General features: G+C 35.9%; 2 protein-coding genes across 2 annotated transcripts; both read right to left on the bottom strand.

Annotated features, from left to right (window-relative positions):
* Positions 1-4,927: 4,927 nt before the first annotated feature.
* LOC114538977 (ATP-dependent DNA helicase PIF1-like) lies at positions 4,928-5,968 on the bottom strand. The gene has a single exon (XM_028559817.1). It carries the CDS (start codon positions 5,966-5,968, stop codon positions 4,928-4,930), a length of 1,041 nt encoding a protein of 346 aa, XP_028415618.1.
* A 16,478-nt stretch (positions 5,969-22,446) lies between these two features.
* Positions 22,447-22,941, bottom strand: LOC114538976. Its single transcript, XM_028559816.1, has one exon. The coding sequence runs from the start codon at positions 22,939-22,941 to the stop codon at positions 22,447-22,449; it is 495 nt and encodes a 164-aa protein (XP_028415617.1).
* Between the last annotated feature and the right edge of the window lie 846 nt (positions 22,942-23,787).

Genomic DNA, 23,787 nt, shown 5'->3' with positions numbered 1-23,787 from the left:
GGAGCGAATCGAAAAGAGAGTCCAGGATAATTGAAGAGGAAATGATAGAGTTGGTAGATGAAGACAATCGCGACCTAGTGGAAATATTGAATTCAACGATTATCGGCAAAGAAGTTCCACCCCACCTTGAATTGCTTTGGGAACAGCAAATGAAGCAGCTATCTGTCAAATCAACGAAAGGTCACCGATGGAGCCCAAGGTACTCAATATATGCTAATGCATATTATTTCAATTATTAATTTTAAAACAAAATTTTCTCTTCAGCTTTTATTAATGTTAACATCCTCGCCGTAGGATTATTAGGTTTGTTCTGGACGTATATTGTAAGAACCCAAAGGCCTTAGACGCAATGCGTGAATTTCTTGTTCTTCCAAGCAATCGTCTCATAAGGTTTGCAATGTATTTTCGTAAGTAGTTATAGTTTTAAAAGCATATGTCTTGATATTCGTACATGGGTATATTTGCAGGTACTATAAAAACTCAGTCAATCAAGAACCAGGATGGAACGACGAAATGATATCTTGGTGTCAGAAGGAAGCAACACGGCGTGATTTGAAACCAGAAGACTATTGGGGAGGCCTTATTTTGGACGAGATGAAAATACAGGTATATATATGTATGATAGAAACATTTCAATATACAATTATAATAGCGAGTCTGAGAATTGCGCCAGGTCTTATTCTAAGGAATCTTCATTACTGCACAGGTTTGAGTATCGCTTGTACTTACAGAGACTGAGGCCTTGAGGTGCCATATCATGATAGAAGGGCTAACATAATTTGGGTAAATTACTAAAATTAGGTACAACTTCGCATACATTTTGTAGGTTTTCGTAAATAGCTTAATATAACCTCTACATTGTAATGAAGTTGTAAGTATGTTCTATTTCCCATGCATACTTCGGTTTTATCAGGAGGATTTACAAATGACAGTAAAGGGTGGAAAACATCAACTTACCGGAATGGTGTCTCTTGGGGAATTTTACAACAATATGAAAAAGATTGAATTGCGTAAGCTATATATACAAATGGCTTATAAACGTCTAAATATAAATTATGACTATACAAACAACAACAACAATAAGCATGTTTCGTTACAGTTAAAGATTTATTTTTTCTTTAGAAAGCAATTCTAAAATTACGCTGGCAACACACATACTGCAATTTGTATTTCTAAGCGACGGAGGATTTCGCTTTCCGGTAGCCCATTTTCCAACAGAGCAGTGTCCACCTTCTGTGTTGTATATGATATTTTGGGAAGGTGTATTGCAGATGAGAAGAGCAGGTTTTACGTAAGTTTTTCTAGACTTACAAGAAACACAAGTTACAATAAATTAACCCTTAAGCCATCTACGTGATATGTACGTGGTACATACGGTACGTGGTTTTTTTAATATTTATACCTTATAGGGTATACTTTACTTTGTGTGATGGAGGTGACGCCAACAGGCAGTTCTTTAAAATGCACTTACAAAATCTTATTCCGCCATGTGACTTAACTTTCATTGGGTACAACATGATGACGGACGATCCCATGGTATTCCTGATGGACCCTAAGGTATGTCTTTATTTCATATAGATGAATTGCTAATACATACATGATAGAAGAAGTCTAATACATTCAGCTTACTGTTGATATTTTATATATCATTACATAGCACATGTTCAAAAAAATTCGAAACAACGTAGAGAAGAGCAGTGCACACGGAACTTCGCGTTGTCTGACCATATATAACCAGAATATCTTTTGGACGTAAAAGACAAGTGCCTACTGCAGTTGTATAGTTCTCTTCAATATTTTCGAAATTGGAACGAAAATACTACGACGCCCAAGCAGTTCCTGTCATACAAGTCCTGGTTTGACCTTCAGTCCATGATCCTTGGTTTTATTTCTTTGGTTGAAATAAAACTGACGCGATATCCTGGATCAATGATAAAACCTGCTATCGTCAATCAAGATGTGGTTGAAAACCATTTTAGCCAATTACGAGGCGCAAATGGCCAAAATGATAATCCCACATATCAAATGGTGCAGGGCACAACAAACTCGGTCGTATCTGGCCAAACCACTATCAGCACGAAATGCAATACAGGCACTGCAAAAAACGACTCTTTTGCTGGTCTACCGAAGGAACATCTGTTTAGTGGGAAGCGTACGATAATGCGTATATAATATGTGTACCTATATATAGCTCTATACATGCATGTATCTTCGCAGTTTACCAAATATTATGGATAATTTCACCCCTGAGATGACATGTAAAATATTCGTGAAAGTATTATTTACATATAGTTAACCTTTAACATTGTTATAAAATTTTTTCTTCTTTTTCTCTTTTCTTCAAATCTTCGTCCTTTTTTGCGTTCTTGTGTTCGGTCGTTGGTTCTGTAAAGGTTGAGTTTTCTAGCGTTTCATAAGTTAATCTTTACTCCGTCAGTCCACTGAAGGTTCAGGTGCTGTGCACGCCCTTTTATAATGAGGGTTCAGTGACTCTTGCATACGTCATCAACCATAGTGGGCTGATCCTTATCCAGCCAATCAGCGTTGTACATGTAATCAGTGGGTTGGTCTTAGAAGCTCGCTCCAGCTCTCATATTTTGTTTATTTAAGGCGTTGTCGCAGTGGTCGAGTTGGTCTTTCGCTCAATCGATCAATACTTAAAAATGTTCACAACTTAAAATATTTATCGTCAACATGCATTAAAATTATCAAACATTGTTTCTGTGAACCTTATTTTATAACTTAACTATTTATACTACTACTTTAATCGATTTAAACTTTCTCTGACGTAACCCATAAAATGCTCGACCGCGCATTATAAAAACACATTTGATTGACATAAGAGCTTCGCAGCTGCCTCAAGCATGCATATTTTCAATTATGACAGTTAAACTTGGCAACGACATACGACTGTTGATCCAGATGCGCACGTTCTGACAGGATGATTGATATTTTCACCTTACTACTTAATTCAATCCCACGAAATGTCATGCATGAAAGGAAATGTGATTAATGGTTGCGAATGGGCCAAAATTATATTTACTCAGACATCTTGTGGCAAAACTTAATCACTAATCCCTGTCATGCTCTTGCTACTTCTATTTTTATGGCTATTTTTATATGCGTATCTCAATCACTATGAAGCCTTGCGTAACAACATCATACATTGATAATGAAAAGTCGTGAATGTTAAAACACATGTAACATACACTATGTCTATATATATATATATATATATATATATATATATATATATATATATATATATATATATATATATATATATATATATATACAAAACAATAGAAACTCCGAAAATGTAAACATTTTTGGAAAGTTTACTTCTCAACGTTTCGACTGAACTATAGTCATCAAATTTTTACTGTTTTACATTATATCAAAATACCTACTTGTTAAAGCACTATGCATGGACTTTATTTCTAGCTATATCCAAATTTTGTAACACATGTAAATAAATTACGCTAAGACATGCAGATGTTGATGAATTATAATAATCAACAGAAAAATTCACGGTGCATGCATGTGTTCTGAATTTTTTAAAGACGACGTAGCCGTAATTTAATTTTCTCTTGTTCACCAGGACCGGCATGGGTTTCAACGGTGTCAACAACATAGACTGATGTTAGCTGGTGGCTAGGGATGCAGTCGTACTCACTTATGGCTTGGACAAAGGCTTTTGCGAGTTTCGTTTTGTTCCAGTTTGTCAACCATCGAATTTCATATGCACTGCACAACAGTTGAAGCTCAGCTTTTTTATATAGGCTCGCGATATCGTCTTTTAACTCGTTGACCAATGCTAACAACCGAATGTGCGATACACGCTTCCCAGGACTTTTGTCTTGTTGAATGTGGGCAATATGGATCTTCATACCTTTCTTTTTTGCTTTGTCTCGCCTTTGTATGAGCGCTTTTCAATGCGCTAATGACTTTTGCACATGAAAATCTCGGCGGAAGTCACGCAGGAACTGACCCGCACCCATTTTCAGATAACGTGTTATCACATCCTTGTATATTTCCAAAACCAATGTCTAATTAAAGGTAAAAACCAAATTTTAGCGCAAAAATGACGTCATAGACATAGTACTCCATAAATTACTGTAATCTTGTTAATTTTGTTATTAAATCATACAGCTAACATGTTTCGACATAATAAATTACGTTTCAAAATGTTTCCTTACTTTATTTAGAGCTGTTTCATCTTTAAAAATATCAGTAAAATGGTTCTGAAGAACATTGTTGTTTGCGACTTTTTCCATAGAATCGTCCACCATATCATTCCCCAAACCTGCCAATTTGTTTAGGTTAATTCTGTCAACACGCTCTTGCTCTAACTTCAGGAAAAATGCGTAAGTAGCGTCACTGATATGAAATAAGCCTCTTTCTCGGTATTGGCCAGAGTCAATGACGTGTAGGGTTTCTGGACTCGTCGAAGTCTCCTGAAGCACTTGAAAGTCAACAATCATGTTGTTTTCCAGAAGCTCCATTTTCTTCAGCTCATCGCTAAGCTTTCTTCGCACGTACGCGGTCTGCGACAACTTGTTTTCTCTGACATACCTGTTGATACAATAATGCGGATGTGTCGTAAAACACTAAATTTAGTAACCATGCGACTTATCCGTTAGTTTTTTAGTTTAAATTTTGGAAAGCGCAGGAAATATTTGAGGATTCAAGAACAGTATAATTTCTATCATAAATCATCATGCTTACCTGCGCGATCTCTCTAATGACTTCCGCACAGCCCAGCCTCCAATATAGCAAATTTTCCCACGACCATCTGGCCCCATATCTTCCACTCGAAATTTGAGAGGTTCTCTTTCTTGTGTTCGAACTATGTTCCCCAGTTCTTCGGCAAACAGATTGAATAGGCAGAACACCAGCTGTGTACCTAAAGTGCGCTGACCATCATTTAGCTCTGACCAGTGTTTTCTTCGAAGAACAACTGTCCAAACGTCCCTGCATCATTGTCGTCCATATCACAATCTATGATTCGATCATCCTCTTCTACTTGATTGTATTCTTTACATTGAAATAAGCAATCGTCAAGTTGGACATTCCCACAACACTGGAAGGTGAGATTAGGATCGGAGTTGTTCTCCAATAAAGAAGACAACGCATTAGGTAAGGGGAGTAGGAATTTTCTCCGGAAGCCTATCACCTGAAGGGCAGATTCTTCTCTTACTCTTGAAATTGCAACGTACGTTAGGCCGGTTACAAATTCTTGCGAGCAATGAACAACGGCTCGATCGATTGTTAAGCCCTGTGCTTTGTGAACTGTTATCGCATAACACGGACTTATGGGAAATTGTGTTCGACTAGCTTTCACTCCTCCATTACGGTCGTACTTGTACCAGGTTCGTCGTTCTATACACACTGTTCCAACTTTTGCGAAATAAACGAAGAGCTGTCCATCTTCATTCACTCTAACAAACCTCCCACGGCAACCATTCTTCAAGTGGTCGTTGATGTTGAAAAGCAACATGACGTTACACTCAGGTTTTAGGGTGAGGAATTTAGGAACAGTAGATTCCAGATACTGAGGAGAGCCAGTGTCAATGCTTTCGAAAACAAGAAGTTCACCGGGAAGACTTACCAGAACATCGACGTTGTGAACTTCCACAGGAAATTTTCGAAAATAGATGTGCACTGTGTCTCGTGGGTTGTCAAACTCTTCACTTCCTCGGCTGAGTGCATGAAAATAGGTTTCTGTTTCTTCATCGCATTTTCCGGTTCGCAGTTGGTCTAATGCCTTCTTTAATCGCTCTTCTGACGCACCTTGCCGTTTGACTTCCTTTAGCTCTATTCGATGAGAGAATGCCCGCTTGAAAATATCAGATTCATAAACAGGTCTTCCTGCATCGAGTACAGTTCTTATTGGTGGCAACTGACAAAAATCACCAACAAGTAGAACTTGAATACCACCAAAGGGATAGGTGTTATGTGACAGCATGTGATGTAAAGTGTTTACAAGTTCGAATATGCGTTGGCTTGACATTGAAATTTCATCCCATATTAAAACATCTGTGTGGAAATTAGGTTAGAAATGTTTTTTCTGCCGAGTGCCCTTTCCAATAATACACGACCAGGAACTTCCGCGGTTTGTAAACCATACTGTGAATGGACTGTTTTTGCCACTCCACCATACGGCACACATGCAACTCCACTGGAGCACACAACATGGCATGTCTTCCCTTTTGACGTTAATACTTTCCATATTTCGCTTACAACCGTACTTTTGCCAACGCCTGCCTTGCCAATAATACAAATGTTGTGGCCGTTTTCTGCCAGTCCAATAACATTTAGCTGCTCATTTGTAAATTCAAACCCAATGGTTGGTCCTGGGCTTTCCACCATATCAAATTCTAAAATTTAAAATTGACTAACTAAATAGATGCCATTATATAAGCTGTATTATCGGGTTATAAATAGGGTGGTCAGGCAAAAGTGACAAAGAGAAAAAGGGGAAAAAAGACTATTCAAAGATGAAGTCAATCGACACCGTCCCCCTATATCGTTCCTCGCACCATAAATTAGACGCAATAATTTTAAAATAACTCCTCAAACATGTAACATAATTTATACTGCAAAAATTAGCATACTGATTACACACGTGCGTCTTCCAAAACCAGTCGAACAGGTTTTTTCAACCTCATTCGTCATTCCGTCATTCGTGATTTGGCAAGGCTAGCTAGAGGACAAACAGTCGAACACGTTTTAATAAACGGTCTTTTTGGGGTAATTTATGGCTTCAAAAGCTTCGAGATTGTCTTCAAAATTGAGGAAAAACAACCAAAATGTTGTCGGTAAGATATATATTAATCGTGATGTAATTGTCTTTTGACTTTTCTCGATTTTAAGCTCTGACAAAAGGACTATGCGAACCACTGTCACGATTGTTGTGTCTTTTTCTCATTTTTTTTCTTTACACAGACACAGTTCATGGATTTTAGTACACAGTGCATGGATTTCGTTTTAGCTGCTTAAACAATACCGATCGTCTACCAGTATCGTGCTGGATTTATTGGCAACGGGCGTTTTGTGTTTTTACATTCATGTGGAAATGGAATGTGGAAGTGCTTCGCCATCGAATTTCTTTTTCGAGTGTGGATTACATACTGAAAGGCTTGTCTTACGGATTATGGATAAAAAATCATGGATAAAAGTAAATGTCATATACATGCAGGTACACAAATACTCTTTCCTTGTCGTATTTATATATTAAAACCGCGTGATCAAAGATGAAAGTTTTCAGTGAAGCCAGAACTGTCATGGTGAACTGCTACAATATCATGATATTGCCACGATGATAATTTCAATGGCGTCAGCAAAAATAAGTGCTATTGCCGGTTTACATTTTGGTTGTGCATAAGTCGCTGCCTTTACAGAATCCATTTAAAGATAATGATATAAAAACATTTTCCGGATTAATTGACATTGAATGCACTGTTTGTTTTCCTTCGCGGAAAATTATTTTAAAATGTAATAGTGCCAGATGTACGTATACGTAAATAATCGGCAATTGTTTTTATGCTTTTGTCCGGGAAAATTTTCCGTGTTTCATGTAATTCTGGTAAAAGTGCCAGTGTTTATAAGTTTTCTAAACATATTTTTGCGAGTTTTTGAAGTATAAAGACTCATAATATATCACATCTATAGCCGCGTTTTAAAATTCATATAAACTTACCAAAAAAAAGCGTTCACATTATTACAAAACCCCGCTGAAGGTTGCTCCATATCTCGCAATATTTACACACACTTCGAGCTACTTTGTAAACTCATTCCTGTGTTTAAAAAACAAGGGAAGTTTGTCAGATTTTCCCCAAAATAACTAGTCAGGGTATTTTTTGAAATTATTTAATAAAATTACGCACGCAACGCCTGCTCGGTTTGTTTACATACAATAATTGTAATGAAATTATCGTTTGCTACTGTGCCTTCCCTTTGTAAACTTTTGTATTTTACAACCATATAGTTCGTCTGTTGTTTTTAAAAATCACTGAATTACGAATATTATACGAAAAGTAGTTCACGTACCTGACAAAAATTCTCCACCGTGTTATTCTGTCACATTTTCAGCTTTCTCCGTAGCAGTTTTTCACGTTTTAAAATAAGTATTTAATATAAAACTTTTACTTCGTTGTTTTGTATTTTCACTTTCTTGCTCAAAATTGGTAGTAATCCCCCCCCTGCAACCCATTTTTTCCCCTCAGCTCCATCAAAGTTTCTGCAATTTTTGGCCAATCACATTTATGCGTTTATTTTAAAAAAATGACGTAGGCCACAACCTCTGGCATCCCGGTGTGAGACAGAAAAAATTCACGGCAAATACGTGAAAAAATGCATTTATTTTCGCTTTTACTTGCTGTATTAAAACACAACTTTTGCTATAAATGTAAGGAAAATTACCATTGTTTTACATTTTGGTATTTTTACTCAGTTTTTACTAGTTTATATGCATAATATTTGCTTTTTGTTTACATAGTGACTTCGTAAGTGCTAAGTAAAGTTGACTACCTTAGCATTATTTATTAAGAGATGCATTGCAATGTCGCGCGGCGTGCGTTTACATAGGAATGGGGCGAGTTCTTCAGGAAATTAATATTTTGCAATAGCTTTACTGATTATACTCACACACCACGAATTTTTGGGCCGCCTATGGTTGGTTTGCCTTTTCTCCTCCCTGCTGCTAACTTGCTAATTTTAAATTTATCTGTGCTACCTTGATCCTGCCTATCAATATCTTCTAACAGTTCATCTCTAATATCATCTAAGCTTTCTACTTCATTCACTAACTTTTTTTACCTAAAATAGCGTTATAATAACTGTAATTTATTTTGGAACAGCAAAATGTTTTTTAGGGATTAAATCATTTGTAGTGTGCCTAACAGCAAATTGACAAACTATTTGTTAGGGAGCATTTTAGATACTGGCATTAACAATGTGTGATTTAGTAATCAAATTGGATGACTGGCAATTAATTACTATAATTTTAACTCCACACCTTTAAAAGTTTTGTATCAGGTCAATTAAAAAATAAAGTGAGGGCACTTAATTGGGGTCAAATATCTGCCAATATCTGGTCTACCTGACCTAATTACCAACCAAAGGCAAGATGAACTAGTTAATCGTCTTACCTTTGGCTGTTAATTACATCAGATAGACCAGTCCCTAATATATGGATAAACAGAATTAGGTGCTATACACCCTTTTGCGCACCCCGGGTAACAAAAGATATTGACCAAATTGTATAATTTGGTTAACCTGTTTATGCATGGACACTGGACCGCATGACTCCCATCTAAATAGGCGGTGTTTGAAAGTTAAATTTGAAGTTAAAAACAAAATTTGAACAGGTATAAAGTTAATCAAGTTAGTAATATGAAATATAAAATAGATGGTAAAAATAATTATTTTGTATTATTTAGCATTATTTTGTATAATATGTTTTATTAAATTGTATTATATACTTAATTAGAGTAAATCTTCATTATATTAGGTCTGTAAGGGTCTGTGTACATTTTGTGGGTAGACTCATAAACTTCACAAATTCACATTATATATAGAATTCAAAAGGGTAATATTTTATCAATATATTTTGGTGAAACATGCATGATTTTCATAGCTAGAAGTCTGTTGAACGTGTAATAGTTTAACAAGTGCATCTGCCAAACAAATTACAAATCAAATTAATTTAAAACACAGCTAGAGTTAAACAAAATATGTATTGGCCTATGAAAAATTTAGGTACAGGGTTAGAAAATAAAAATTCCGACTATTAAAAGTCGAAATATCAATTTAAAAGAGAGTGAATATCATACTAAAATAATTTTTACCTTATCATCCAGCCTCTTTAACTTCATTTTGGTGTTTTTTAGTTTTCTGTTTTTCGCTTCAACAGCCAATGACCCCAGACGTTTTTGCCTCATATATTCGCCGACATTAAATCTTTTGTAAGTAGACGCCTTTGAATATGGCATGATTTTATGGTTTAAGATGCCGTTATTAAGAAAAAAAAACATACGAATTTACATAAAGCATAGAACTTTAAAAAAAAATAAAATAAACATACGAATTTGCATAAAGCATAGAACTTTGAAAAAAAAATAAAATAACAGCTGAAAGCCTTTCGATGGAATTCCTATACTAGCTGAAGTTTGAGTATTTTGGCAACTTCGAACGAACAACCGACATTTCCAGCAAAAGCCCTGCGCAAGACGCGAAGCTTCGTGTAAACAGCTTCAGTTTCCATGGCAATTTATATAGCAATTTGAAGCTCCTGAATGTCCCTATCTATCCAGAAATTTTTCTTTATGATCAAGAATATCCACAAACATCTATTTCTTGCGAAATTTGACACATTATTCGAAAACGATTTTCCCTCCCAGCATCCCAAAAACTCAAACGCGGTAAAAAAAAATTGCCACACTTTCTACGGGCGTTTTTCAAACAAAATATGCCAAGCGTGTTCAGTTCAAAAATTTGAAAACAATCATCCAAAATAGCAATTTTTGCCCTATATTAGGTGACAGATGTTGAAAGCTAAATTCTTTAATACTGATTTTGCTGAACTTGAATTTCAGTACAAATGTTCAGCAGGTATTAACAAAGGATACAAGACAGTATTAGACCAGCAATTCATTTCATTCAGTTGAAATATTTGAAAACAAATGTCCAAGATAGCAATTTTTGCCTTTTATTAGGTGACAGATTTTGAAAGCCAAATTCTTTAATATTGATTTGCTAGACTTGAAATTCATTAGGAATGTTCAGCAGGCATTGACAAAGAATACAAGAGAATATTAAACCAGCAATTCATTTCATTCAAATGATCTTCGCTTCAAGTAATCAACCACTTTACTGCCTTACTCATCAAACAAAGACTGTCAGAAATCTACTGTGATTTGCTGGAAATTAAACTAAATTAAATTACTGCTCACCTTGGATTGAGAAAGTTAGCGATCTGCCAAGTTTTGTAACTTTTATTTTGGCGGTTCAAGAGGCGCTCTTTAATTCCCTCTTTTAGAACGTCCATGAACGTTGTCAGCCCAGTCACCCGCGTTTCATGTTCGCTAGCTCTTGGGTTGTCCAAATTTTCCAACAATCTAAGCTAGAAATAGTAACAAAGATAGAAGTCTTAGAACTGACTCAAGAACGTAGGCTTGTTGAACTTAGGTGAACACCGCACACGTCAGCCACTTAATTAAGTTAGTCAAGCTACGTAGTTACAGAATAGTGAGAATACGGACATGCCTTAGTTGATTACCTTGATTGGTATAATCATAATTGCTCAACCGGCAAACCGCTCAACCTCTCAAGACCTCAAGTGAACTCTTTACTCACTCTAGTATATAACTCTACACGCCTAAAAACGATCAGGTTGATGCAACATGATAATAACTTGTTCCAATATTGTTCGTATCAGGATGCAGCAATGTTGTGCTGCCCACCCTGAACAACCCTTGTTATCAACATTGATCAGCATTGTTCGAACAATATTGTTCGCGGTTGATCAATCAACATGCATGAACAATGTTGTTGGAACAACTGAGATCAACCTGATATCAATGTTGTTTTACGCTGTTAACAATTTACAACAATATTGCTTCAACAAGCTGAAACAACGCTGTTTAAACAAGCGTCGACAATGTTGATGAATTATAACGATTTTCCCAGGTTTTTCCAGGGGGGTGATTTGTGATTTTATTTTCCCAGTATAAAGCACATGACAAACTGAAACTCGATTTTCATTTTTCGCTGTTTATTTGGATAAATAATTATGATTAATACTATGATACAAAGTTACGAACTATTGTATAAAACTGGAATGGTAAGATTAACGTTTTTTGTCATTCAGAGAAACAGTATTTTGTTCATGAATTCTAAATTTATAAAAATCATACAGATTGCATAAAGCTTTCATGCAGTCACATTCAATAGTATATTAATATTGAGTTCAGTAACGTTGATGTTGAAATTTGTAATGGTCTCAAGTTATGAATTAAGAATTATATCATGGTACCGGGTGTCCCAAAAAAAACTTTACCTGTTTGTTTTAATATACCTCAAAAACTATAAAAGCTATTGAGCTGAAATAAACTCCATTGCATGCAGGCAGGGCTAACTTAGATTTTGATATATAACACTAAGTTATTGGTACGATATTGACGGAGATACAAGCATTTGATGTCGCAAGTACTTTCAAAATTTGTGAAAATATCGACAAAATTCGGCTATTAAGTTAATTCGAAAATACTTGCCACTTCCCTTGGAGAGTTTTTAACTTCAGTGATTTTAACTTTAATTGTAGGCTTTTCCATTGCAAACTTACTCTTAAAAATAAGAATTACACTAAAGAATTATTCTTAGGAATAAAATAAAGTAATAATTCAAGTTGCATTTAATGGAAAGAATGTTCGATTTGATGTCCCTTGGGATTCGAATTAACTCGCAAGGAAAGAAACATTGTCGTTTAAATCTTCATTCGCAAAGATGCCTCGATTAACAACAGACCAAAGAGTATGGATTTGTATCGAATACGCTAGAACAAACAATGTTTGTCAAGTATTAAGGCAGTGGCCAGTAAGATGGCATGGTATTCCAGCCCCGAGTAAGCCAACAATCAAAGCAACCTTTGAAAAGTTCGTGCGAGAAGGCACTTGTCGCAATCTTAACAAAGGAAGAAGTGGTCGATTAAGAACTGTCAGAACGGAAGAAAATAAAAATATGGTACGACAGTCACTCTTGGAAGATGGTTTAAGATCAGCAAGAAGAAATGGGCTCGGATTAAGTCGAAGCAGTTTTAATCGAATTGTCAAAATGGACATCAAATTTCACCCATACGTACTAATACGACGGCACCAACTGAGAGAAGGCGATCCAGAACAACGTTTGGCGTTCTGTAATCGATTTGTCAACACAACAGAGCAGAATCCTCATTTCCTTGACCAGCTAGTCGTATCAGACGAAGCAATTTTCAGCCTAAACTCGGAAATAAATCCAAGAAATGTTATAAGATACGCAGCAAAAGGTGCTAGACATCCGCCTGATCATTACGTTGAATTTTCTCAAGGCAATGATCCAAAACGCTTTGATGGCAAAGAAATGATCCAAAACGCTTTTGATGGCATGATATCTAGAGCACGAAGGTGCATTCAGGCTCAAGGACACGCTTTTCCTGATGAGTAAACAGTATTAGTTAATCCTTTTGTAAATAAACACGCATTATTTTAGTAAGAATAAAAACAATCAACAAGTAAACTAAATCTTAATTTGATATACTGTTTTATGCTAATTCTTGACATTTTCAAAAATGGTAGTCCAAATTTGATTTTCAATTGCTCCAACAATGTCGCACGGATAAATAAATGTTATATATCAAAATCTAAGTTAGCCCTTGCTAGATGCAGTGGGGCTTATTTTAGTTCGCCTGCTTTTATAGTTATTACGTTTTATGAAATCAAACAGGTAAAGTTTTTTCTGGGACACCCAGTATAACATTTTATATGATCATATTAAAAGTCTGTAATTGCTCAAGTACTTCAATCAAATAATGCATCTATTTTCAAGCTGAAGTTATATACCTGCTAAAAAATACGTAGAAAACATTACAATGCTCTGTTCCACACTATGCAAACTACAAATTTATGAAGTTCTAAAATTCAGTAAACTCAGTGGCATAGCCAGCCTGATGATTTAGTCCAGCTACTAGCTGCGTTACACAATTTTTAAGTTATTGTAATTATTCATATCTTTAAAAATTTACAGTTTTCAAAGTCAATGCATACCAAAATATTAGCATAGCAGGACTGAAGCAGCCTGGCTGGCTTTGCAATTGAGCATACTGTTTCTTTATACTATATCAAAATATTTTAATGAGCCTCCAAGATAAAATTTATTAACTAGATAACAGTTGTGGCTATTATCATGCTCATATGTAAATTTCACCTTTGTCACAGCTTCCCTTTCAATCATTGTCGTAATTTCAGCTTCACGGAAGATACAGTTTCCACCTGAACATTCATGGACAAGGCAAATTTGATCCACTACGCAGTTTGATGGAATTACAACATTTTCGCCCATTTTTTGAACCTTTGGACACTGGAAACTGCCCAAGATTTTCTCCTCGGTTTCATTTGTGCAGAATTGAACCCTCTCAATTTCAACCAAAGTCTCTTCGGTTGTCTCAATTTGCAATCCCTTTTTGAGAATCCCAATATGATGCTACAATGAAACATAAGGAGTATGTAAGTATTATGTTGTGTCATAATTATGTTCCAGAGACAATGGAGCTGAAAATTAAAGTTGTTAATGATATGGAGTTTAAGGTCAACAAGTTTGACCAAGGCTCCTGTCATATGCTAAAATAATTTAAACTTAAGATAGAGGCCATTGAATAGAAATGTGAGAAAAGTGAAATTATTTCAAGGAAGCTAATTAACATATGCAAGTTACCTGCTGTAAGTTATCCACATACACAACTGGAGTTTCTTGGCTTACAAGGGTAAGATTTTCATTTACAACAGCCTTAAATACTCCACATATCTCATTGCCACTAAATCCACTCATATCAAGAACATTGCTGGGTAGGCATTCTTTCAATGGTTTCTTCTTTAATTTTTTTTTATAAACACCCTATAAAATTGAGGTTAATAAGTTCACGGCAACCAGGTATATATAATCCATAGCAATTATCGCTCCTTTGGTTTAATTAATGTTTAATTAATTACTTTCATTAATTAAAACAGAGTAGCGATATTGCGACCCTATGAAATTGATTTAAAGGTTGCATGAAGGTATGCATATTGCATTGAAATAATGTGAAATTTCATACTTTTCGTAGGCATCCTGGCTGATAAATTTCTTGGTTTGCCATACTGTCTTTTATTGCGGTGTTGTTCAAAAACTGCTGAATTTTAGGACTGGCTGCCAACTTTATTAGCTCCGCTGATGCTTGTAAGCTACAGTAGTAAATTGCAAGGTACACATAAGTTGTAGCAAGTTTGTTCACAAGTTGTGGACAAGATATATTCGCACTGTTTTGTCCCAATTGTTGAACAATTTGTGACAAGCTTGATGACATTAAATATCCGACTTGTTACAAGGCTGTTTTAACCAGCTTGTTACATTCATGATAATGACAACCCATTAACAACTTGTTCCAACAATGGTAAGCAAGCAGCTAGTGCAAAGACATCTTGTTGATAACTTGTAAACAGACTTGTAGCAAGCTATTCCACAAGTTCTTACAAGCTTGTTACAAGCTTACGACTTAAGATTCCTACCATTAGTTCTCTCCCCATCTTCCTCCACTGACTACAAACCGCAACCGTTCCATTGTGGCAATCTGTTTGCATATGTCTAGGCTAGAAGCATGGCGATTACTGCGTATGTTTAGCCCACTGATGATTGATATAAACGCTTCAAACCTATTATACAATTAAAAAGAAGTGCGTGAGAACAATTTTGAAACTAATTTAAACATGATTCGTGCCCTGCATAAACGGCCAGCATACCTTTCTGTACAAAGTCCATTTGCTGGTCCAAGTTTTTCCATGTCGTCGACGAGATGAAGGAGAAGATGAACTTTTGGCTTTTTAATAGTTCCGGGAATACATTTGTTGCAGTAGTTACAAATGTATTCAACATTTGCTTCGCCGCTTCAGCATTTTGTTTGCTAAAGCCAGTTGCATAGGCAAAGGAAAAGATCTAAAATAGAATTATTCGGGCAATTACACTTGATATGACGTTTTTGCCGTTCAACAACACACGAAAATTTCTCAACTTGTCAAACTGCATGACATGGTGTCGTTATTGTTTGTATATATTATTCACTTTCCAGACATTTATCCATCTATTTAGCCACCGCATAGCCATCGCATCATTTAGCCAACGCACCGGATTTACGTTTTAAGTTTTGTAAGTAATGTACTACCTGGCTTAGTAGTTCCCAGACCATAAGATGCTGTTCAGAAACTATGTCTTGTAGTACAAACACAGCAACTTGCATCCATAATTTGAAATCTCTGCCAACGTAAGAACCGTAATTCCTTGAGATATTTTCTATTTCAGCCGGAAACGTGCACATGTCAATCGAGCCAATTTTTGCGCACATCTGGTCTTTTTGTTGCTGACTCAAGGATTGGATGGTAAGTTTTAACAGATATTTCACTGGTCCGAGCAGTATCGTGTGAAGTATTTCAATCGGGGTTTTACTAAATGAAGAAAGTATAAGAATAGCATGAAAGTAAAAAGATTTGCTTTTTTCTTCTTGCGGTCCGAATTCATATTTTAGCGTTTCCTGCAAGCCAAACGAGGCCGTACGAGATGATTATGTCAACACTGCATGTATAACAAGGTTATCGTCTTGTTTTGAATGCACACTATACTGTTGCTAGTACTTACTTATTCCCGACGAAAGAGTTTAGATTGTCAAAGGCTCCTCCTTTTTCGGTTATCCCAAACTCCTTTCGCATTTCTTTTCTCCTCATTTCCAATCTGTATATAATTTATATTGATAACCTTATTAATATAATTTATACACTATAATAAGTGTGATATGACTGATATCGCTGTAAACCGTGATAGATTTTTTTAAAAATCCTCTATTCCGGATAGGATTTTAGACTTATTTTAATAGTAGGGAGTTTAAGCTTTGCGTTTACCGAATCAACTTTATTGGCAGAATTTACGTTCACTTACTTGTTTCATATTTTATTTCTTTTGTGGGAAGAGTGTATATGTGCATGATTGTGCTCAGAGTTTATTACTCTTTATCGCCGTTTATAGGCTAAATTGTCTGGCAACTGCTGATTGACGTATAACGTGAAGCTTAAACTCTCAATCATAATAATACATACGGACAGTCTTGTAGTTCTTGAATCGTTTTCTGAACAAATTCATCTGTTCGCAACTCTTGAATTTGAGTACAATTTTCCGCTGTCGCCTATATGCATGAACATTCAGCAAGAATTATAATTTTGCATTTATTCGTTTTTCGTCTTCAGGGTGATTGAGAACTGCAAACGAACGCTTGAAAATGTGGCCGTGTGCACATAGTCTTACATTGCACTTCCTACAAAACTTGTTTGCACAGCTTCCCAGATGATGTTCAAATTCCGCTGCACGAGGATTATCTGCTAAGACACATAGTACTGGTGATTTCACTAAGACTTAACGGATTAACGGAACAGAAGCTTGCAGTATTCAAATGATTAATTATCAAATAAGGATAAAAGGATAATGATAAAATGATAAACTACGACGCACAATGTCAAATAACTTTCCCCGCATTTCCTTTGGCAATTGATCTAAAGCATTTGATTGGTCAATAATAGCTAGGCTTCTGAAATTCTGTGCACTGATTGGCTAAAGTTTTCCAAAACAAAGTTAAAAGGCACACTCAAAACAAACAGGACGCAAAAGTATATTTTTTTAAGTGGCCTAAGTAAATTGACGAAAAATGTCAAGAGGAAACGAAAGACGCTATGCATTTTTGCATACGTGAGAACATATATATTTATATTTTTATATTGTTTTATATTTTTCTTTTTGCCGACTACAAAACTACAGTTTAAAAAGCATACATCAAAAGATATATAGTCGGGTTATAGTTTTATTTTCAATGTATATTTTAGCAAATTTACATGCATTATTATAAGCGCTCAAATATGAGCGAAAAACTGCATTAAAACGATAAATATCTATCTACAAGTGAATAAGCTTTTAAGTTAAAGTTTTTGAAATGTAAAAATATTCACATTAGGAGTATTTTTAGTGCAACAAACGAGCGTGGTACTGGTGGTAGTACTTTAAGATCAAGAGATCATATGACGCTTAATAGTTTTGTGAACGAAATTTTTCAAGGTATTTTTATTAATAAGCAATTTTGGAAAAAATATTACGTTATTTACTACTAGAACGGATATGTCTAGTTCTCCTAAGTGGGTGTAAAACGTAGGATAAAGTTTTATTATATAATTTCAAAACTGATTAAAATGTTTCTTGACAAGACGACGACGATCTTACCCAAGATCCGACGGCGACGCCTGCAACAACAAATCAAATCAAATCAAATCATCATTTATTTCACACCTTTTTTTACAAAATAGGGATAAGTTGCCTCATTGGAAATATATGTATTATTACAGTGGTTTTGGGAAGTTGGAGTAACTAAAAGTTTTCTAAGCCAACTCCCCTTTGAATTAGTTACTGTATGGTCAGACTATATTGATAAATTAATATATTTAACATAATATTTAAATAAATTAATAACAATAAATTAAATAATTTGTTAAGAGCAAACTAGAGGAAGTTTGACGTCTACTGCCAGTACTGGCATGGAAGAAATAAAAGAGTTAAAGGAATTGATGAAGCAGGTCTTGAAAAGCAAGACAACTTAGAAAGTCAAATGAGAAAAATTGAGAAGCAGCTGCGGTGCAAATCATTTGACTTTGCCAAGTCAACACATGCGGTAAAATAGTGACCTTATTTTTATAAAGTTTTTACTTACATTATACTTTCAGTTTATATTTTGAATAGCAATTCATACTTTTATCCACTGTTCAACAGGAAAATGTTACGAAAATATATGCAAAAGCATATATCCAGTTAGGACGGTTTGCCAAACCTAATGAAAGCAAAACTGTAAGTTAATACATAACCAAGCTAACAGTGAGAATGTCAATAAATGTCACTGAAAACCTCAAACTCAAACAGTCGGTTTGGTTTTCAGGAGCAAGTTCAAAATGAGCTACGCAATTCGCCTTACGGGATTAACTTGGAAGATCTTCTGCAAATGGCTGAAAGCTTCGAAAAAACAAAATTTACTTACTGGAGGGCTGAGGAGAGACGAAGAGTAAGCCAATTTTAAGCCGGCCAAACAAAACAACTTCATCCAAACATTGTTCATATATACATGTACGTTGAACGGCCCGTGTTGAAGCCATAAGTAATTTATTTTTCACATCTGATGGTTTATTTAGCTCCTTGGGATAGGTACATGGTCATCCCTGCTCAGCACATCCACCAACGAAATTGCAGCCGAAATCTGTGGCCTAATTGGTGTCAAATTTAATTCTGTTTTGGAATCAGCTGTTCTTCGCCAGACGGCACTTGTAGTAAAATTTTCTTGAAATTACAGAAATTACAACCAAACTTGCTTGACACAGTATCTAAAAATAAAATTAATCATGTGTCATTTTGCATGCAAAAAATACGTTGAAATATTAAGGTGAAATATTTTCACCTCACCTTCGAATATTCCTGGCAATGTGCACACAAGCGTCGTTTTCGAGCGTTTTCAAAAACACTTTCGACTTTATTATCGTTTTGACGACCTGTTTATACGATCCAAATGAAAATATTTTTAATATGTTAAATAATATTCAACTTCCGTAGTAAATTGGTAGTGTTAGTACTCTTTTTTTCCGTGAAAACACAAACGGAAACGTTTGAAAAAGTTACCGCGTGCACATTCTCTAAGAAATTTCAGATTACATACCTGTAAAACGATCGACGTTCAATCCATCGTTATTCGATATAAGCGATGCCTTTTTTAACACATAAACAACGTCTTAGCTTTATAAATGGAATTTATGCCAGAAATCGGATCTAAAAACAGTAAAAACAACAAAATACTCTCTTTGTACGAAACACTGCTTCATTTTGAAACTGGCATTTTCAAACTGCCAGTCTGACTGTCGGATTGGCCTGCCAGACGCCAACTGAATTAACAAGCATGTGATAATCACAGCCTGAAACTCAGGCATGTGTAATTATTATATCTTTAAATCGAATATTAAAATTAGCAATTTCTTTTTTAAGTTCAGTCCTACTAAAGAACAGGGAAACAGTTATTATTGTTATTGGTCGTAGATAATTTACATTTTTAGTATAATGGTTAAAACACATACTTTTTACCATTGATGAGAGTGTTCAAACTTTACTCAATTTCATATAGAGAGAATATATTAAGGAGAATGGCCTAGCTGAATGCCAGAAGGATGATAAATTCTGGATCAGCTTTTACACATGGCAGGAGAGAGTGTATGGAAAGAGAGGGCCAAGCGAGCTGCAATGGGAAGGGATTTTAGGAGAGGAGTAGTAATACAGTTAACCATATTTGTTCATTATGGCACTCATTATACAACATATTAGAACAAATTCTATAAGCTTTATGTACTTGTATACTCTACAATTTCAACTCAAATTGACTTTGATAATCAACTACTATGAAATCTCTATATCACTGTAGCATGAATATATAAACAAGCAAATGTGTATAAAAGCACATTTTTCAAATTGTTTCATTATGACAAGGCGAATCAGATTCAAAATCAGATGCAAAGATCCATGCAATATATGCTGTTTTGAGGCACCATAAATGGCCACCAAGCAGATCAGCTACATGATAGGTCGAATTGTTCTTGCTCACCTCAATAAACATGTTCTCTAATATTGAGGTGTATACCAAAACTCAAAATATTATGCAAAGGCTAATTATGCAAAGGAATTAATAGTTCCAGACTATGCAGCTCCAAACTGTAATTGCAATGTAACAATTTGTTCTACTGTTGTTAAAATTGAGTAGCCCTTTGTTAATATATTTTATTGTTAATTCGATTATTGTGTTAATATATTGCTATTTGTAAAATGCGACAATTTACTGAATCATACATTTACCCAGTATACCCATTTAACTGTAAATATATATTTAATGCCCATGAAATAATGTAAAAGTATTTGAATGCAACATAATATTAAATCATTATATAAGTTACCTTATGTTTACTTATTAAATGTCTGCTTGTGTGTGCTGGCTCTACAAAATAACTTATCTCATAGCTTTTGACACAGTCTTGTTTCCAACCTCGTACCCAGGGTCTTTACTCGTCGGGAGTAAAGACCCTGGTCGGGGCTGGTCACGTGGCTCTTGGAAAATTTGTTGCCTTAGGGGGTGAGAGCAAAGTATCAAATTACATGTTTCCACATAGCTTGGAAAGTTTTTCCTTTCGCCATGTTTGATTAAATTGTAACATTTTGTACATTGTGGTTAAGTTTTTACTTGCTTGGAAATTGCGTGAATTGCATGCCGATATCATTTTAAATTCAAAAGAAATTATTTGCCCTGATGTTATGTGTGTATTATATATGGGCTAGTAGTATTATGGAAAGTCTCAAGTTTCCATCTTGCCAGTGTTGCTGCTCGTCAAAGTCAACATGCATAGCGATTTATTGCTAAACTGGAGATCAAGAAGTGTTGCTGCGGCAGACCATTGAATTTCTCGATGATGCAATGCGCAATTAAGCTACAATTTATTAACGTGAAGCAGCCGAACAACTATTCTCCGAACCTTTGTGTAATGAAAAAGATCGTTTTTGTCCATCGACAAACATTGACACGTTTGGACATGAATTGCTCTTAATAATCAAGAAAGCGTCGTTGCAATTGTAGTTGATAAAACTCGTATAATGAACTTATAACTTGGTAAGTATAGTGTTTTGTTAAAACTTGAACAAATGTTTCAGTGGCATTTTTTATGAATTTATAATGCAACTTTTTAACATAGTGCAACCAAATTAATGTTACCTGACTGAGCTCTTACAGGAATCTATGCTATTGGGAAAGGTTCAACATTTTTTTTTGGAAACATTATTTTTTAGGGAAAGTCACTTCAGTAAAGACTGTGCAATGTTTCCTGATGTCACACTGGAAAGAACAGAGTATGAATGCAGGACAGTATGCATGAATTTTGTTAGACATTTTACTATTAATTAAAGTCAGTGAACTGAAAGATATTGTCAGTATCATTCAGTAGGCCATTAGACATATGCTGTGGGGTATGTGAAACTGAGGAAAAACTCCAATTGTTCAAATTTTTGTATTAGGAAACTGTATTTTACAATATAAACCAATGCTTGCATTTCAGCAACATATATAATAATTTTATATAGTAAATATATACACCAAATTATTTAGGTACCTCTCATCAAATATGGTATAACAACTGCCTAAAATAGATGGCCTGAAGTATGAAGAGTTCCTGTCGAGAATGTCGCCTCCAAACTGTAGTCCTCGACAACTCACAAATTAAAAACCCTTTAATAAACTATAAACCTTTACAACAACAATACTTGTGCTCGATGCATCACTACCTCGTAGCGCGTCACTAGTCATACTAACTCTCATGTTACCAAAGTGTCACGTGACATCCCTAATGCTAATAACTATGTAATCTAATCTACGTAATGTATATTGTATAATAACTGTATTCTTATCTGTCAGTTCTCAACACACTCCCCCATATAGCTCGTTGAAGAGGTATATGTCCACTTGAGACTGACTTCGTTGTTGTCCTCTTGTGATGTCTAAACAAAACTAAATATTAATTTCGTATAGTAAAATTGTTAATTTAGAAGGAAAGGTTTCTCTTAGAAGATTTTGTCTTCCTTTGCTTGTTGCTCGATTCGTAAGCTTGCCGCAGCAGCTGAATCTCTTTTCTCTCGTGGAACAAAGGCGGGGGCCTGGGGGTCAGGTTTCTGGAAGTGGTTATCGTCGCAGGTTAACTCAAGAGGGTATAGTTGTTGGATTGCTCTTTCCAGTACTCCGTTCACTGTTTTGACTTTAGCTCCCCGTACGACGCCGTCTTTTCCCTTAATCATATCTAAAACGATCCCGAGTTTCCACGTTTTCCGGTTCCTGTTATCATCCTGAATGATCACGGCTGACCCCTTTCTTGGCACTGACGCTTGTCGACCTCCCTGGTTCACGTGACGTTCACGAAGGCTTCGCACGTACTCACGAGTCCACCGTTTCCACAAGGCTTGTTTGCATTTCTCGAGAATCTTCGCTCTTTTTCGAAGTTCTTTATCCTCCAAGTTATAGGCTTCCAGGACAGGCACTTGACCAGGATTGATGTTTAACATCGAATTTGGCGTAAGTACCGGCAACTAGACGTCATCTTCCAAGTAGCATAACGGGCGATCATTAAGTGTAACCTCCACGTCTAGCACGACATCTTGTAACTCTTCCAACGTAAGCATTCCGTTGCCAATGGACTTATAAAACACTCCCTTGAAAAGACCAATAAGGCGCTCATACTGGCCTCCCCACCACAGTGCGAGACTCAGATTGAATCTCCATTGTATTGAACGTTCCGAAAGGAGACTGTTCAACTGCTCGTCGTTCTGGACTTTCTTCAGCCACTTCGATGCTGCTTTAAAGGTAGAACCATTATCCGAATATATGATCTTGGGTCGTCCTCGTCTTGCAATGAAGCGTTTTAAACTCGCTATGAACTCCGTAAGTTCCAATGATTTAAGAACTTCGAGATGTACGGCTCTTGTGAGGCTACAACCGTAAAGAACCAGATAAGATTTCCCGAACTTCTTCCCTTTTGGTTTGTACCGTATAGGTCCCGCAAAGTCTACGCCGAGCACTTCAAACGGTGTGGTTCCCTCGGTGCGAGTTGATGGCAGTTTTCCGGGGGGTGGTTTCTCGTAGGATTGGACTCGGAATCTCTTGCATCCCCAGCAGTTGGTTCGAACGCGCTTAACTAACCGTCGTAATTTCGGGATCCAATAATGTTCCCTGATTCTCGCCATAGTCATTCCTACTCCGCCATGTAAGGTCGAATGGTGAGCCCGCTCTACTAACTTAAGAGCGACTAGGTGACTGTGGGGTATGTAGATGGGATACTCTCCTTCGATTCGTCCCCGACATTCTAAGATTCCATCCTCGTTTAACTGAAGGTTCAGATTCACCTCGTCTTT

The sequence above is a fragment of the Dendronephthya gigantea genome, unplaced genomic scaffold (assembly GCF_004324835.1).
Source record: "Dendronephthya gigantea isolate DGI-Jeju-01 unplaced genomic scaffold, DenGig_1.0 000193F, whole genome shotgun sequence".
In the NCBI taxonomy this organism is placed as follows: Eukaryota; Metazoa; Cnidaria; class Anthozoa; order Malacalcyonacea; family Nephtheidae; genus Dendronephthya; species Dendronephthya gigantea.
This window is presented reverse-complemented; position numbering and strand designations above follow the sequence as displayed.